This window comes from Miniopterus natalensis, chromosome 6 (genome assembly GCF_054644295.1).
Source record: "Miniopterus natalensis isolate mMinNat1 chromosome 6, mMinNat1.hap1, whole genome shotgun sequence".
Classification (NCBI taxonomy): domain Eukaryota; kingdom Metazoa; phylum Chordata; class Mammalia; order Chiroptera; family Miniopteridae; genus Miniopterus; species Miniopterus natalensis.
In genome coordinates, this window is record NC_142086.1 from 43,028,264 (window position 1) to 43,043,055 (window position 14,792).

The following is a 14,792-nucleotide window of genomic DNA, read 5'->3' on the forward strand; positions in this document are numbered from 1 at the left end:
GGTAATAAACATTGAAAAAAAAGGCATTCTAAGCAATTTTCATGTTCCCTAATGTTCTCAAACTATGGTCCCTGGAACAGTAGCATCAGCTTCATGTAGAAACTTGTTATAAATACAAATTGTGGGGCCCTACCTGGACCTACTGAAGCAGCAAGTCTGAGCATGGGGCCCAGGAATGTGTGTTTCAATAACGCTCCAGGTGACTCGGGCAGCCTGCTAACATTGAGAACCATTACCTCAGGCACATAGAACAACCTCAATACAAGAACTATGTGAAATGGTGAATTATGAAGGCCTAGAGTCTAAGGTGCAGGCTATAAGCCAGAACAGTTCTCTCTCTTTGACAATAGCTCCTCTGAGGACCTATCTTCAGGAGAACAGTTAGGGACTGTGATAGGCTTGACTCTGCAGAAAGGACCTAGTTTGTAACAACTTTATTCACAAAGCATCTGGTGTCTGTCATGGTAACTAATTGTATCCATTTCTCAATCATAATGGTGTCGCCTGAAAAGGTGCTGGGGTTTGACCTTGAAATGGCCTTCTTCCACTCTGAGGGACTCTGCAGATGCCTAAACAGCCCATTCAGTGCACCCTTCTATCCTGTTGAGCCTGGGCATCTTGGGAGCTGGTACTATAGAGAGGAGCCTCAAATAGACAGGAGGCCCTGAGGTTAACTAGGGAAAGGGGTTTGTATTTTTAGAATGTTCCTGCTCAGTTTTCCCAGAACTCTGTGTACAAAAATGCACTCTCCAGGAAGTGGAATTATACACTGATCTTTAGGTTGGATTTACAGGTAGCTACTGCACAGTTAAAAACACCAGCTTCATTAAGTACAGCCACGAAGCACCATATCCTTGGTGATGCCTTCACGTATTAAGTAAATATCTATTAGACGCAGATGGTTTACCAGCTCTGTTCTAGGCACATTGGATAGTGGTCATGAGTGTCTGCTCTGGCATCAGATTGCCTGCAGTTCAGTCCCGACCCCACCACTTAACTAGCAGGAAGGGTCTGAGCAAGTACCTAATGCTCCTGGTCTCAGTTGCATCCTCTGAAAAAAGAAGATACTGATGCTGCTCATCTCTGACAGCTGTTACGAGGCCTAAAGGTTAATGCCTTTAAAGAACTTATACTAGAGCCATAGAAAGTGGTCAGTAATTGTTAGCTGTTAGTAATAATAAAATTAATAGAATAAAAATGATAGATTTCATAAGTTCTGTTTTAGGCAACAAATGCTTTTCAGAAAGTGCTTCCTGAATAGCATTTATCCCCTGGTGTGGACTGTAGTCTGCTCTCCCTGTCAACATAACCAGAGAAGGCACATTTTACTGGTTCTCGCTCCAGACTTAGATAATGAGGTTTCCCCAAACAACAAATTAACCAACACTCTTCCTCCCCCCCAAAGAAGCATCTGAAATGTAAAGAAATTTGTTTCTCACTTTATCAGCCTTTCTACCTCTCTTCAGGGCCAGAGGAACTGGGCTTTGGCATTACAAAGTGTTCCCTTCTCAGAGTCAACACATCGCTGCCATCCCCTGGGGAAGTTGTGCTATTTAAGCAGCTAAACGTCTGGGGAGCAGCACCAAGCTTGGGGAGGCAGGATCCTGGACTCCAGCCAGGGCAGGGCATCCAGAAACATCTCTGGCAGTATTCCCAATGGGCAACGCTCACTGCTCTGCTGTCTCTTTGCTGTGGCTTGGCAAAAGAGAGACTTACTGTGGTAATAAGGAGGCCTGAAGGTCTTATCAGCGACTCCCCATCGAGGTGGGAAGATGACAAAATCAGCGATGGCCACTCCAGGGCGGAGAGACTTGGCAGTCAACACTGTGAAAATGGACGGGTCCTGCAGAAGCACAGGAGAGGCTGAGCACACGAGGAAAGGGAGATGAGTGGACAATGACATGCCTGTCACACGCACGTGAAGGGGTTTTCGAAGGACATTCTAATTTCTGATCAAACCACACAGGCCAGGCTAAAAGTCTGGGCTTGTCATTGAGACACATAGGACCTTCCCCTCTTGCTGAGCTTGAAGCAAAATGAATTAACACCAGCTAAGAGTATTCCAAGCCGCCTTTTCGCCCTGCTGAGCCCATTTCATGTAAGTACTATCGTGTGGGCCTGAGAACCAGTGGTGCCTGCCTCCCAACCTGACATGAGGGTGACCAGAGCTGGGCTGGACTGCAGGGAGCTCTTGGCAGAAGGGATGCTCAGAGTAAGGTGGAGATAGAAATAAAATATCCAAGCTTAGGTACAAATGGAGGATCTGCTTCTCTTTGAGGGGATCACAGAGATTCCAGATGGTATCCTTATTGCTTTCTGACCCTTGTTTGACTCTCAGACTTAAGACACACCTCATATATCACTAGTTTGGGTGGTGGTAGGGTAGAGGGGAGTAGGTTGGGAGGATATGACTTTAAAAGAGCTTTACAATCCTTCAGTGGAAAGATTGGGGTTCAGCTTAATGGAAACCAATGGTCATGTTTGCTTTCAGATGCCATGATAGGGTCTGCATTCAAAGGCGATTGAAGTCTATTCCTGCCTCAAGAATGCTATTCCTTTAGCATTATTGGTGGAGGGTGGGGCGGGTGGACTAAAGGAGTAATAAAACAGGTACGGGAACAACTAATCAGAGCCAGGTGCCAAGGGCAATCTAGCTTTATAAACAGAGATCCAAGGGAGTACAGAGGGAGGAGCGTCTGTCTCTACCTGAGAGGATCAGGGACGGCTTCAAAGAGGAGACATCTGAGGTAGGCGCTGAAGAATGAAAGGTGAATGAAAGAAAGGAAGAAGGGAAAGAAAGGAAAAGGTATTTTAAGCACAGAAAACAGGAAAGACAACAAAATGCACTCAGGCTTTATTAAGAGGGAAGAAAGCTAAAGGCCAGGGTGCCCTGGCAGCAGAAGCGAGAGGGGCGAGAAGTGGCCCTGGAAACAGGCCCATGGCCAGATGCAGCAAACGCCACGCTTCAGAGCTCAGGCTTAATCTTAAACCACAGACTTAATCCTACACCGCTGCAGAGGTTTGCTAACGCAGTGGGGGAATGATCGGATGTGAAGCTTGGAAATGGTGCTGCAGCAGTGGGACCGAGGAGACTGGCCCTGGGTAAATAAATGCAAGTCAGAAAAGCAACCCCCACTGCTGTGAGAGCTAACACTTCATCTGTCATGAGAAATGACCTGAAACTGCTGACGAGAACATAGCGGGGCTCGAATAAAGCTCCGTCCGTGTCCTGGGAGCCTTTTTCATTTTGGGGGGGCTCGATGTCTCATTTTCTTTTCCTTCCGGCCCTATGCAGAGTTGCTGCTCTTCAGAAAGGTGGCTTTGTCCCCCCAGAGATAAGCTGCCCTGGCTCAGAGTAATCTCTGTCTTTGGTTCTCTGCCTTCTGCTCTAATTATCCCTCCGGCTTGTGAGTTAAGTTAATCTATTATAAACGAGGCTGCAAACTGAACTTTCCCCCAGGACCCCAGAGCTAGCACTTTATCGAGAATGTGGGCCTGCACTGTAGACCAGGGACCTATTTGCGGCCCCTTAATTGAGTGAAAAATACGACCAAGTTCATACTCTAGAATTTCCTTGGTTTAAATCCAAGCGCTGAACCTTCTGAGTGACTTTATAAGAGAGCTGTCTACGCCATCGCTGCTGGAAACGGCCAGGATCGGAGACACTGGGGTAGGCGGCCAGAGCAAGTCGGCTCTTGGTATTTTGTGGGCAGGACAGAGAAGTTCCCAAATCCAGAAATGTTCTTTTCTTATCACTCCATCACTAATGCCAGAAGTTGGTTTTGTTTTGGGGATAAACTTTCCATGAAGGAAATCATTTTTTCGTAGAGAAAGGAGCTGTGCTTGTGGGTGAGCGTTGGGTGTCCGGTCTTCCTTCCTCACTAGCCGTGTTATTTATTCCCTCACCAAAGCCTTGTTGCAGATGATTCAACTTCCTGTGAGCAGGATGACAAATGACTGTATGCCAGGCTCCCAAGGGTGACACTGGAAATGTTAAATCTGCGAATGTTAGGGGCCTACCGTAAGCCCCTCTCACCCAAGGGTTGCCCCCTTCCCCAAGGCCCCTGCAGGGGCCAGACTTACTGCATGGTCAAAGGCCACTGCATTGATGACCATGAAATTCTCCAGATTGTACTTGTAGGGGGTGTAGTTCCCGTGCCAGGCCACGACATTGAACGGGGAGACATTCTGATGGCAAAAGAAGCAGAAAAGGGTGATCTCAGCACCTAATACTTTCGTAGCCGTGATCCCAGTTCACCCTTTGGGAGAAGTATAACCCTGATTCATTCTGTAGTTGCTTCTCACACCCTCAAACTATCCCTTGTTTGGCCACTAACCCTATTTTTTTAGTTTATAAACTGCAGCTGCCTCTGATCACATGTGCAGCAAAAGAAGCACAGCACATTCTCCAAGTAGTGCCTTTTCAACAATTTTTAACGCAATTGTGAGAATCTGTGGATGCCAGCAATTCTCAGGCCATCTGGGCCACCCTCTGGGTTTCCTGTGTGAAGGGCAGGCACTTGCTGTGACTGTTCTCCAGGTAATTGCTGCCTAGAGGAGCTTCTAGTAGACACAGTGCCTGGGTGGTAAGTGCAGGGTGACAGGGTCTCTAGAAGATCCAGCCCCAAGGACTTGAGATTTCAGAGAAACCCTGACGTGAGCCTGCCCTGGGGTGGGAGAGGATCAGTGTTCTGTCATAGGAAGTCTGCCCCACTGCAGAGATGGGTCTGTGCTGGAAACAGCATCTGACTCAGTATGTTCTAAAGAATTTACTGGAGAGACTATGCACAGAGGTATGACTACTATTAGGTGGACCAGAGATGGATGGTGTAGTATCTGAGCCTAGGAATAGTGGGAAGACATTGCCATTTCTAGGCCTGTGGCAGGCCACGAAAGAAGTGTTACAAGGCTCCAGTAAGAGCTAAGAACCAGGAAGAAGGGGCAGCCCAGTGGGGTGCTGGTAAATATTTTACAACCAGCAATCTGGAAAAAAATAAGAAAAACTCTGATTTATAGCATTTGCTGATTTCTGGGGTATAAATACTCTCACCATGATCATTTTTGAGCTACCGATATGATGCCACTGAGCACAAAGCTGTAAAGAGACGCCAAACCGGTATAAACTGGCTCCAGCATGCCACTGGGGCTACCCAACATGAAGCGACATTGTGGAGGGATGCAGTCACAAATAGGGAGGAAGCAGGGGAAGAAAAACCCCAGCTTGTCCTTCCTGCTGCCCTCCAGTTTCCTGGGAGGACCTCTCACTAGTTGAACCCAACCAAAATCCAGCTGGCGAGGAAGGCTGGGTGATGGGATCCAGGTAGGTCAAGCTCCCAGGGCTCAGAGAAGGGAGAATAGACCAGCAGGAGCTCACATAGAGAATAACTGGCATGGGGTCCACCTGGAAAGCGGAACTATTGGGGCTGCTGGCTGCCTCTAGAATGATGGTTCTCTACCAGCTGTATGTCAGCAATAGTAGGGAAAACATGCTTAAAATGAATGTAGATTTCCATGCCTATCCCCAGAGGTTATCGTTTTTGTCAGGCTGGAGTAGTATCTAAGGACCTGCATTTTAAAGATGCCTTCCTGATAATTTCTGATGCAAACGGTCTTTGAACCACATTTTGAGAAATCCTGATCCAGAGAATATGAGGGTGACAGTGTACCAAAGAGGATGGCCATTAGCCCTCAGGGGTTAATTTTAAGTGTCAAACTAGTTGACCTCTGCTGGTTAGCATACCTTCTAGATGCTGTCCAATAACATGCCTTGGGAAATATAAGCAATAAGGCAAAGAGGCAAAAATAAAGCAAACAAATAATGGTAAATAGAAGAGATCTTTGGATTATGTTTGTTATATGATTACTTTATGCTAATATATAGTCAATGTATTAAGGAATAATATATACTATATATTATATAAAATATATACTAATATTAGTATATGTTATAATAAAGATTACATATTATGCTACAATTATTTTTATTTATTTATTTTGATTGATTTTAGAGAAGGAGGAGGGAGAGAGGGAAATATTGATGTGAGAGAGATACATCAATTGACAATTATTATTTTTATTATTATCTATAACTTTGCTTATCTCTTGAGTTTACCATGCTGGCAGTGTAAACCAAATCAAGCTAATTAACTGTGCTCTACTTGTTTTGTATAGTCATTGATAGAATTTGAAATATGGTGGCCACTGATGAATAAAAACCTTGGATTATTTGTCTGTTAACTCATTTCCCTTTTTAGAACATGTTGCCCTGTCTGTATAGTATGATTTTCCCATCATTTATATACCCGGGATTTTCGTTACTTGGTGAGTGGAAACAGCATGACCAACAGATATGGTTCTACCATTTACCATGACATTTGGTAAATTATTTTTCACTACCTGGCTTGTTTTCATGGCTACAAATAAGGCAAATAGTACTTTATTTGTAGTATCTTGGTGTAATAAAAATGAAAAAATATAATATGTGTGAAGTATTAAACAAAGGCCTTGGCAATCAGTAGGTGCTCAATAACTATTCATTTCCTCCCCTGCCTACTGACCCTCTTTACCTGTTTGGCAGCAAACAGCTTTCCCTGGTATTTATTAATCACAGTGTAACCACCTGGCACTTGGCGATCTTCATACCAGGCAACGGGTATCAAGAAATCACGAGGATTGGCCAAGCCATTGGCTCCTAGAATACAATGACCCATAGTCTTTTGAAGTCACATAGGAAAGATACTCATGGTTGCACAAAGAAAAAGGGCTTTCTGTACCAAGAACTACCCTACAATTTGCTTTCATTGTTCAAAGGCTCATTGGATTCCCACTATGGTACCTTTTTAAGAGAACCCAAAGAATTTGATCAGGAAAAAGAATCATGAAAGTCATCATCATCATTGCCAGCATCATCTCCCAAAGTTGTAGAGTAAAAATGGTTTATAAAATCACTTTACGTACATTATCTCATCACTACTGGTGAGGGGACAAGAGAGGAGGAAGGGACTAGAAAGGAGGAAAAGACTAGAAATACTAGACCTTTTCTTTCCAGGAAAACCCTGATGACTCTAGAACTCATCTATAGTCCTTGAGAAAGAAAGGTTTCCATGCTGTTGGCCCAGGCGTGCCTCTGCTCCTCAGACAGAACTCAGAATCAATCCAGGTCTGTAAAACTGCTTTCCAGCCTGACAAATCTGTCAGGGAGAAAGGATTCAGGACTTGCCTGCTTACCTTTGCTTTGTGAGTATTCCCTTCAGGGAAAGCAAATAAATCAAAAGACCAAAAATGAAAAGTGTGCGTGCAAAAGCATAATTTAACTCTGAGAGGAAAGGCCTGGGAAGTGTTCTATGATTTCCAGCTCCTGGGGTTAAAAAAAAAAAAAAGGCCCCAGCTGGTTAGAAAATTCTATGTCTTTTCCAGAGGGTACATGTTCCATGGAACCTGGAAGCTATGCTGGCTGCAGAGCAGCAGGAAGCCAGAGCAAAGTGGGAAGAGCGGGTGGTGAGCAGGATGACAGACGGCCCACCATGGCTCCAGCTGCCTCTCTGCTGCCTCTCTGCTGCCTCCCACCTTCCTCTGACTATTTGGATCCTCACAGAGGAGTGACCAGAAGGCACATGCTGGTCCTGTCCCTGGTTTGCTCTAAAAAACTGTTGACAGGAAAGGGAAGAATTGGGAGGTGTGGCCACCACCTTCAGCAAACATGGCAGAGATGAAACCAAGGGCCAATTTTCCCAGCCACTCTTTTCACTTCAAGAGATGTTTTGAGAACAACCCCTCCTACCACCTCCAATTCTCCTGCCTCCAGCTGGCCACCTGCATCTCCTGCCTCCAGCTGGCCAGAGGAATCAGGAGTGGGGGGATCTTAGTGTTAATCTGCCTCATGGAGGCGATGGTTTCTAGCTTCTTCATAGCACTGAGTGTTGTACCTTTTTTGACTGTTAAGTGTTTAAATTTTGTGGAGTGTGTTCAGTAGGAATGTGAGGTTCATAGACTATGTGTCTCTTGGTCTGTTTCCCCTTTCCATAGGAATATAGCACCTGCCATTTTTTATAGCTTCTCCACTGTATTGTCTATACACAACCAATTAACTTAAGAAAACGATATCCCTTCTGTTCACAAAGCTCATTCCCACGTGTACACTTTTGCTTAAGCTGTTCCCTTTTTTCTTTTCAACTTTTTCATCAAGAATTAGCCAAATCTAACCTCTTCTGTGAAGCTGTTCCTGGTGATCTGGCCCACAGTATTCCCAACTTCTACATCCTACAGGGTGCACGCTCTTCTCCAATGGTCTACATACTACTCTAGAGGAAATTTTACAATGGGTTATATCGGGTCATTTCCTGTTATGCATGTTACGCATGTATGGGAAGGGGCTTGTGTTACCCTTGAAGAGGTTTCTGTCCCTGCCCTCATCACACCTGGGAGCTGAGTCAAGTCGATGGATTAATATCCTGCTGATTGCATTTCGGCAGTTGGGTCAGCCATACTGCATGGAGCCGCTGAACTTAGAGGCCTGAAAAGAAAGTCTGGCATCGCTCGGGGAGTTCTAATAGGTTTCTAAAATTCCCAACTACCCTTGGTCTAGAAAAGAAGTTGTCTAGAGGAAAGTTAAAGTTTGAGTGAGGTAATGAGGAGAGAAAGATGTTTAACTCTCATACAATGATCTGTGTCCTGTATCTCGAGTCAGGCTTAGAGGCCTGTCGTGAAGATTTACCAATTGGTCCCAGGTCAGGCAACTCAAAGTGGACGCCGTAGACCTCCAGGATGTAGCCTCTGGTCTCTTCAAAGACATCTACGCTGAACCGCATTCCTCTCTGGAAAGGGAAGCAGACATTGGGGTGCCCTCCCAGATCATACCTGTAGTTATAAAGCAGCCCCAGAGCCCCAGACAGCCCCCCCCCCCACCACACACAAGTAAAGCTACGGTCTGTTAAGCTAAGTTTGAGAGCCAACCAACCCAAAGATGAGTCCGAAATAAAAATTTAAATCCTAATCACATCTGTGACCCAAACCAACTCTAGCCTATTCTCTTATTTGGTTCAGAGATAACAGTGCCCTGATTTAGCCAAATTTTTAAGAAAATTTACTGCCTTCCGCCCACATCCAGGACCTCGTCCAGAGTGTGTCTAGATATTTAGGAAGGTGAACTGACAACGCTCTTTGCTTTGGGATTGTGTGCTATTTTATTTTAACCCAGGCCTGCTCACCCTTCTGCACGGAGAGCCTTCTGCGTGACTCAAACTCCCTCCCCACTGCCCAGACGTGACGGAGAAGCTTCAGAGCCAGAAATAGCCGCAGCTGCCACGTCTGATTGCTCCCAAATTAGAGAGAGGCAGGGACAAGGGGAGACATTACTCACCTGAATGACGCAGATCTCGTTGGGCTGCACAAGCATCTTGCCAAACTCGGTATAAATGAGAAGTTTCCCTTTCTGGGGAACTAACAAAAAGACAGGGAGCAGTGAGCATCTCTTCACGAGAGAACCATTCCGTGAAGAGTCAAGTGCCTAAGGGCTGCATTGGCTTCGTCATTGTCGATGAGAAGAGCCTACTGAGTCTCGCAGGGGAAAGGCATGGCAACTGCGGCTACCCGTTTTATTACCGAGAAGAACATGAATGAAAAGTTGACTCTGTTGGGGTTTTTTAGTTGTCAGGTAAGGAGCTTGTATGTGCACAATTCTGTGGATTGACCAGAAAGGCAGCTGGAATAGGATAGAAAATCACCTATTTCTGACACTTCCAGCAGAACGCTGTTATTTGCATGTCTACTGTCTACACCAAAGTGTTCACTCCAAAATGTTGGTACTAAAACCATCAAAAAGAAGGAGCAGACCAGAGAGCTCTCTAACAGACATTGCATTTTAACTGCTATCATGAAAATGTATTTAAATTGCAGATATCAATGACGGATAGTCTTTTCTTGGGTGAGTATGAAAGCAAACAGAGTTATCTTAATAAGTTAATCACACCTTGGTATCACCCTTCTTTTTTTTCCTTTTTTCCCCCAGCTGCCCAGATCTCCCATATTAGAAACACCCAGAAGAAATGCACAAAATCAGAGAGACCAGGGCATAGAGTAGAGGCTTTGAGGTACACTGGGAATCTTTTCCAGGCCACCAATTTTCTTTAGATCTTAGTCTGTTGATTCCACTAAATTATACAGATTGAAGGATGAAGGAAAATAATATATATAAAGTTAAAAAGCAGCTTCTAACTAGGGCTAAATTCACAGTGAAGGGGTGAAAAATCTTCAAAACTTACCAATCAGGAAGTCCCCATCTGAATTGTAAAAGCACCTGAAACATACAGAATCATTCCTGTGATTTCCAGTTTCAATACTGTCCAGACAATTTAATCCACTGCACAAATTATTGTTTGGTGCCCACTCTGTGCCAGGCTTATTGCTGGGTATAAAATGGTGTGTGAAATGACCTAATCTCTGCCCTCATGAAGCTTCGAGTCTAGTAGGAAGTCAGACAGCAGCCGAACAATTACAGAACTATGTCATTGTAAACTGTAGTGGCACTATGAAAGTCAAGTCCAGGGGAATGAAAGAATAATGGGCATGATTTAGTTTGAGGAGTCAGCAAAAGCTTTCCTGAAGAAGGGATATTTGACCTGCAGTCTGAAGGGATCATCTAGGTAAGGGGTTAAGGAGGGAGGAGAACACCCCAGGCAGAAGGAACGGCATGTACAAATGCTTTGAGGCAGGAGGACACATGGCAGGTTGAAACAACTGAATGAAGGCTAGTGTGGCTCAAGTGGAGAGAGAGGAGGCGCCTGATATGAGGTGGACCCAAAGTGACATCTCCTGTGCCTTGTCAGAGGGCTGTGATCTTGGACCTGATTGCCTGAGGTCACTCAGCCAGGAAGAGCAGAACTGCTTTTGGACATAACAGTCTGTTTCAAAAATCATTCTGATAGTCTGCTTCCCAAAGAAAAGGCAGGAATGCCATTCACATATGTTTTTCTGATTTTTAAAAAAATCTAATATTGGAGCTCCTCTGTCTAGGAACTTTAAGATAATACAAAGTTATTAGTTGAGGCCAAAGTCTGCCTGCTTGGCCTGCCACCAACAGGTGGTCCTAATGGCTGTCCATGCAGCATGATTTTGGACTCAAGAATAGTCCTGGGAACCTTAGAAATTAAGAATATTCTAACCCAAACCTGGTTAAACTCAAAATGCCTCTTGGACTACTCCTGCTTTTCAGTGCCCCACTGTCCCTCTTCTATTTGCATGTGACATTCTTGTTTATGTCACAGTAGTCAATCAAGATAGTAATACTCATTTATTGTCATTATTAACAAATGCATATCAACATTGCTCTGGGAAAGAAACAATAACAAAAATAACAACCAGTATTTTACTCTCTGGCCAGCAGCTTTTGGGGAATGGGGATGTCCTGCCTCAGCACTGAGCCACTTACCTGTCCCCCATGGAGGTGTTGCAGAGGAAAATGTGGATGGCAAGCCCATTGTTAGACTTGATGTCTCCAGCTCCACACAAGGTGTGCAGGCCCTGGGAGAGACCGCAGAAGAAGGAAGGGCAAACATGAATAGTTCCTAAGAGGCCATCCTTCCTCCGGGTCCCTGAGGGCCATGAGACAAGGGGGCTTGGGGAGGAAGGTTGCAGCATTAGGGACCAGTTAATGCCCCCCAAATATACCAGATCATGTGGGTAGCCCTCTGCTTATCAGGATCCGCCCTGCTCTATTCAGAACAAGGCAAAGGGAAGTACTCGGACCAACTGTAGTCCTCTGCTGATCATACACAGTCCAGGAAACCGTAGCACACAGGCCATCTGAAACAGCCCCCAGCCCCAAACTGCACATGGAGATCCCACAAGAAGATCATTCTGCTCCTCCAGATATCCCTGATTCTTGTATTTTTAACTCAATCTCCAAGTTTGGGGTCTATTTAGATGAGTCTACACAGGATTTGGAGCATTTACTATGGCTAAGGAGATCAATATGATCCAAACAATCTGGCCTATGGCTGTACACCTGGACCCTCCCTATGTAAACCACAAACTGAGGTTGGGCTGCAGAATCTTCCACTAGCTTCTTTGAGCCCCACTCCTTGTAGCTCCACCCCTCCTTCCTTACAAACTCCTTGCTCTGAGCACAGATGTTCCTATACTCTCAGCATCTATTACTACCAAGCAGAACTTGTCCTAACTAGACTTGCTGGCCTGAGTCGATGCTATTCTAGCCCGGGGGTTCATTTCAGGGAGTTCCTGAATTTAGATGGGAAAAAATGATATATTTGTTTTCACTAATCTCTGACTGAAATTTATCATTTCCTTCAATTAATGTGAACAAAAGCAACAAACTACAGCAGTATTAGAGGTGCCTGTAACCTTGACACTGATAGAGATCATGGATATTTTTATTTCACATTTGAGTTGTTACAGATATCCCCAAATCTCATTTATGCTCATGCTCCTAATAACCAGAGTTATTAGATCTTCTCATAGATTTTGTGATTTAGTGCATTAATAAGGAAGCATACATATTACTATAAACCAAACCACATTTATTTTAATATTTTCATCATTGTATTTCAATATAATTGGCTTCTTTGTAATTTTATGTAATTTATTTTAGGCATTTAAGAACACAGGCTTCACCAGACTATCAAAAGAGCCTTTGTTCCAAAAACAAAGGAACCTGGGAAGGTAAAAGCTCAGTTCCCATCGGCTGTTGGGAGATGTTGTAAACAGCCAAGTGCCCTTTGGTGTGTGGGGCGGTAGATGGTGCCTGTAAGTAAGACATCAATGGGAGCGCCGCAAGCGGAGGCAGATGGTGCTGTGTCGGCCGCCTGCCTCTAAGGCCGCTTCTGCTTGGCTTTCAGCCCGCAAACGGTTGGATCACTCTCCGCGGAAGAAAGGGGAAGGAGCGGTGGGAAGAGGTGGGTAGCATTGACTTACGCTCACAAAGTCCACCTTCTTCTGAGATGCTTTTGGAATCTCAAATGGTTTCCATCTAAGCTGGAAAAAAACACACATACAGGAAAATGATTTCACAAGGGGAAACCATAGACTTTCTAAATAAAAAGCATCGATTACACAGAAAAAGGACAGCTGCTCCCTGGGAGGCTCTGACTACTTGTGATTTTGTTATTTTAAATTTAATAATTATCTATCATTTCCTTAAAGGGGCTCAGTTGGGTTCTGTGTGTGTAACCCATATGCATATATACATATTGTCTTTGTTCGCTTTAAATTACAAAAACTTAAAAAAAAAGGTCACTGCTTCTTATTTCAGAAACTTTGTTTCTTTCAACATTTTGCTCAGGCACTTCAGTGAGTTTTGACTGATGCTGCTTTTAATGCTATTTATAATTAGCTCCCTTTGCTGGCATGCCAGCATCTCTGTGTGGGCCCCGACACTGCAGGGGAAGGTTCTACTTTTACTTCCAGCCCTTGGAGTTTTGAATTATTTCTTGAAGAGAAAGAAAAAGCACCCAGCTGAGACTGAATTTGGTAAATGCAGTACCAGGTTCAGTTTTTTTCACCAAACCCCACGTTTGTCCTCAGGCTACCTGACAGTTCAGTTTAAATCACAACAATCTTTAATTTAATAATGAAATGATCTAAGGAAGTGTGGAGAAAAATCAGCAGGTCCAGGCCCTACTCAAAGAGTCAGCCCCATACTTATTAATCAACTTGGCAGCAGGCCTGACCCAGCCAGGCTGGCAGCTGACAAACCCAGCAGCCTCAGGATTTCTCACGGGCTGACCTACACCCCAAGGAATGGCTCCACTGGCTCCCTGCTCAAGGCAGGCTAGGTAGGGCCTTTTAAGTCATTGGGCTCAGCTCATTCTGTATTTCAGAGGCAGCCAAGGGAGTGGGAGATGGGGAGGGGAAGCAAGCAGCGAATGGAAAAGGCAGTGCTGGGATTAGTCTCTCTCTGATATACACAGTCAGACAGCAGTCTTTATTTCTTAAAATCAACACAGATTATCACATCCTGGGATGACTTAAAAGCAACGTAAAATGTTGATTTGAAAAGTGTTGTTGAAATCATGCTTCAGAAAGAAGGAAAATGTTTAGGACTAATTAATTCAGGACGAAATATCCTGGAGGAGGAGAGGAAACCTGAGAGCAAGGATTTAGAAAAGGGTTTCTCAACCTCGGCGCTATTGACATTTTACATGGAATAGTTCTTTGTTGTGGGGGGCTGTCCTGTGCATTGTAGGATGTTTATCAGCACCCCTGACCTCTACTCACTAGATGCCAGTAGCACTCTCTCAAGTTCTAACGACCCAAAGTGTTTCCATTGTTAAGTGTCCTGGTGGACAAATTCCCTTGGTTGAGACCATTGACCTGGGAGGATACTGCCCCTGACTTCAGGGAGGACCACAGCTAAGCACTTCAATAGGGTTCACATCCTGGATGAGGCAGTGGACTTGAAGAACCTTTCCTAATGCAAAAAGTGATGCCCTTCAAATGATGGAGATGGTGTAGGGAAAGGAGTAGTTTATCTGCTGGATCTGATGGCAACAGATTGCACAGGGCCTGTATTCAGCATCATGAAGGATGATAAAGACCACAAGGTGGTTCTCACAAACCCAGTGCCCAAAATAAGAATCAAGCTCAGGCAAGAGGTTTTGGTTAGGAGATTTGGTGTGATATCCTGCTGAACGTAAGGAGGGAGATCTGGGGAAAGAATAAACAGGAAGAGTCCATGGAGTGAAGGGTAGAGCCATATGCTAAATCCAGATGTTCAGCTTAATTGCATGCTGTGGAGCAATTACCCTCTGATCCAAAGTCAACACAAGGGTTAAGCCAGG

General features: G+C 44.7%; 1 protein-coding gene across 1 annotated transcript in view; it reads right to left on the minus strand.

Annotated features, from left to right (window-relative positions):
• HGD (homogentisate 1,2-dioxygenase) overlaps positions 1-14,792 on the minus strand; it is a 33,309-nt gene that overhangs the window by 5,849 nt on the left and 12,668 nt on the right. Inside the window, exons 4-11 of the mRNA XM_016200151.2 lie at positions 12,928-12,987; positions 11,426-11,517; positions 10,260-10,294; positions 9,359-9,438; positions 8,714-8,813; positions 6,567-6,691; positions 4,084-4,188; positions 1,717-1,843 (exon numbers count right to left, since the gene is read on the minus strand). Coding sequence (XP_016055637.1) covers positions 1,717-1,843; positions 4,084-4,188; positions 6,567-6,691; positions 8,714-8,813; positions 9,359-9,438; positions 10,260-10,294; positions 11,426-11,517; positions 12,928-12,987 — 724 coding nt within the window. The remainder of the gene's footprint in view (positions 1-1,716; positions 1,844-4,083; positions 4,189-6,566; positions 6,692-8,713; positions 8,814-9,358; positions 9,439-10,259; positions 10,295-11,425; positions 11,518-12,927; positions 12,988-14,792) is intronic.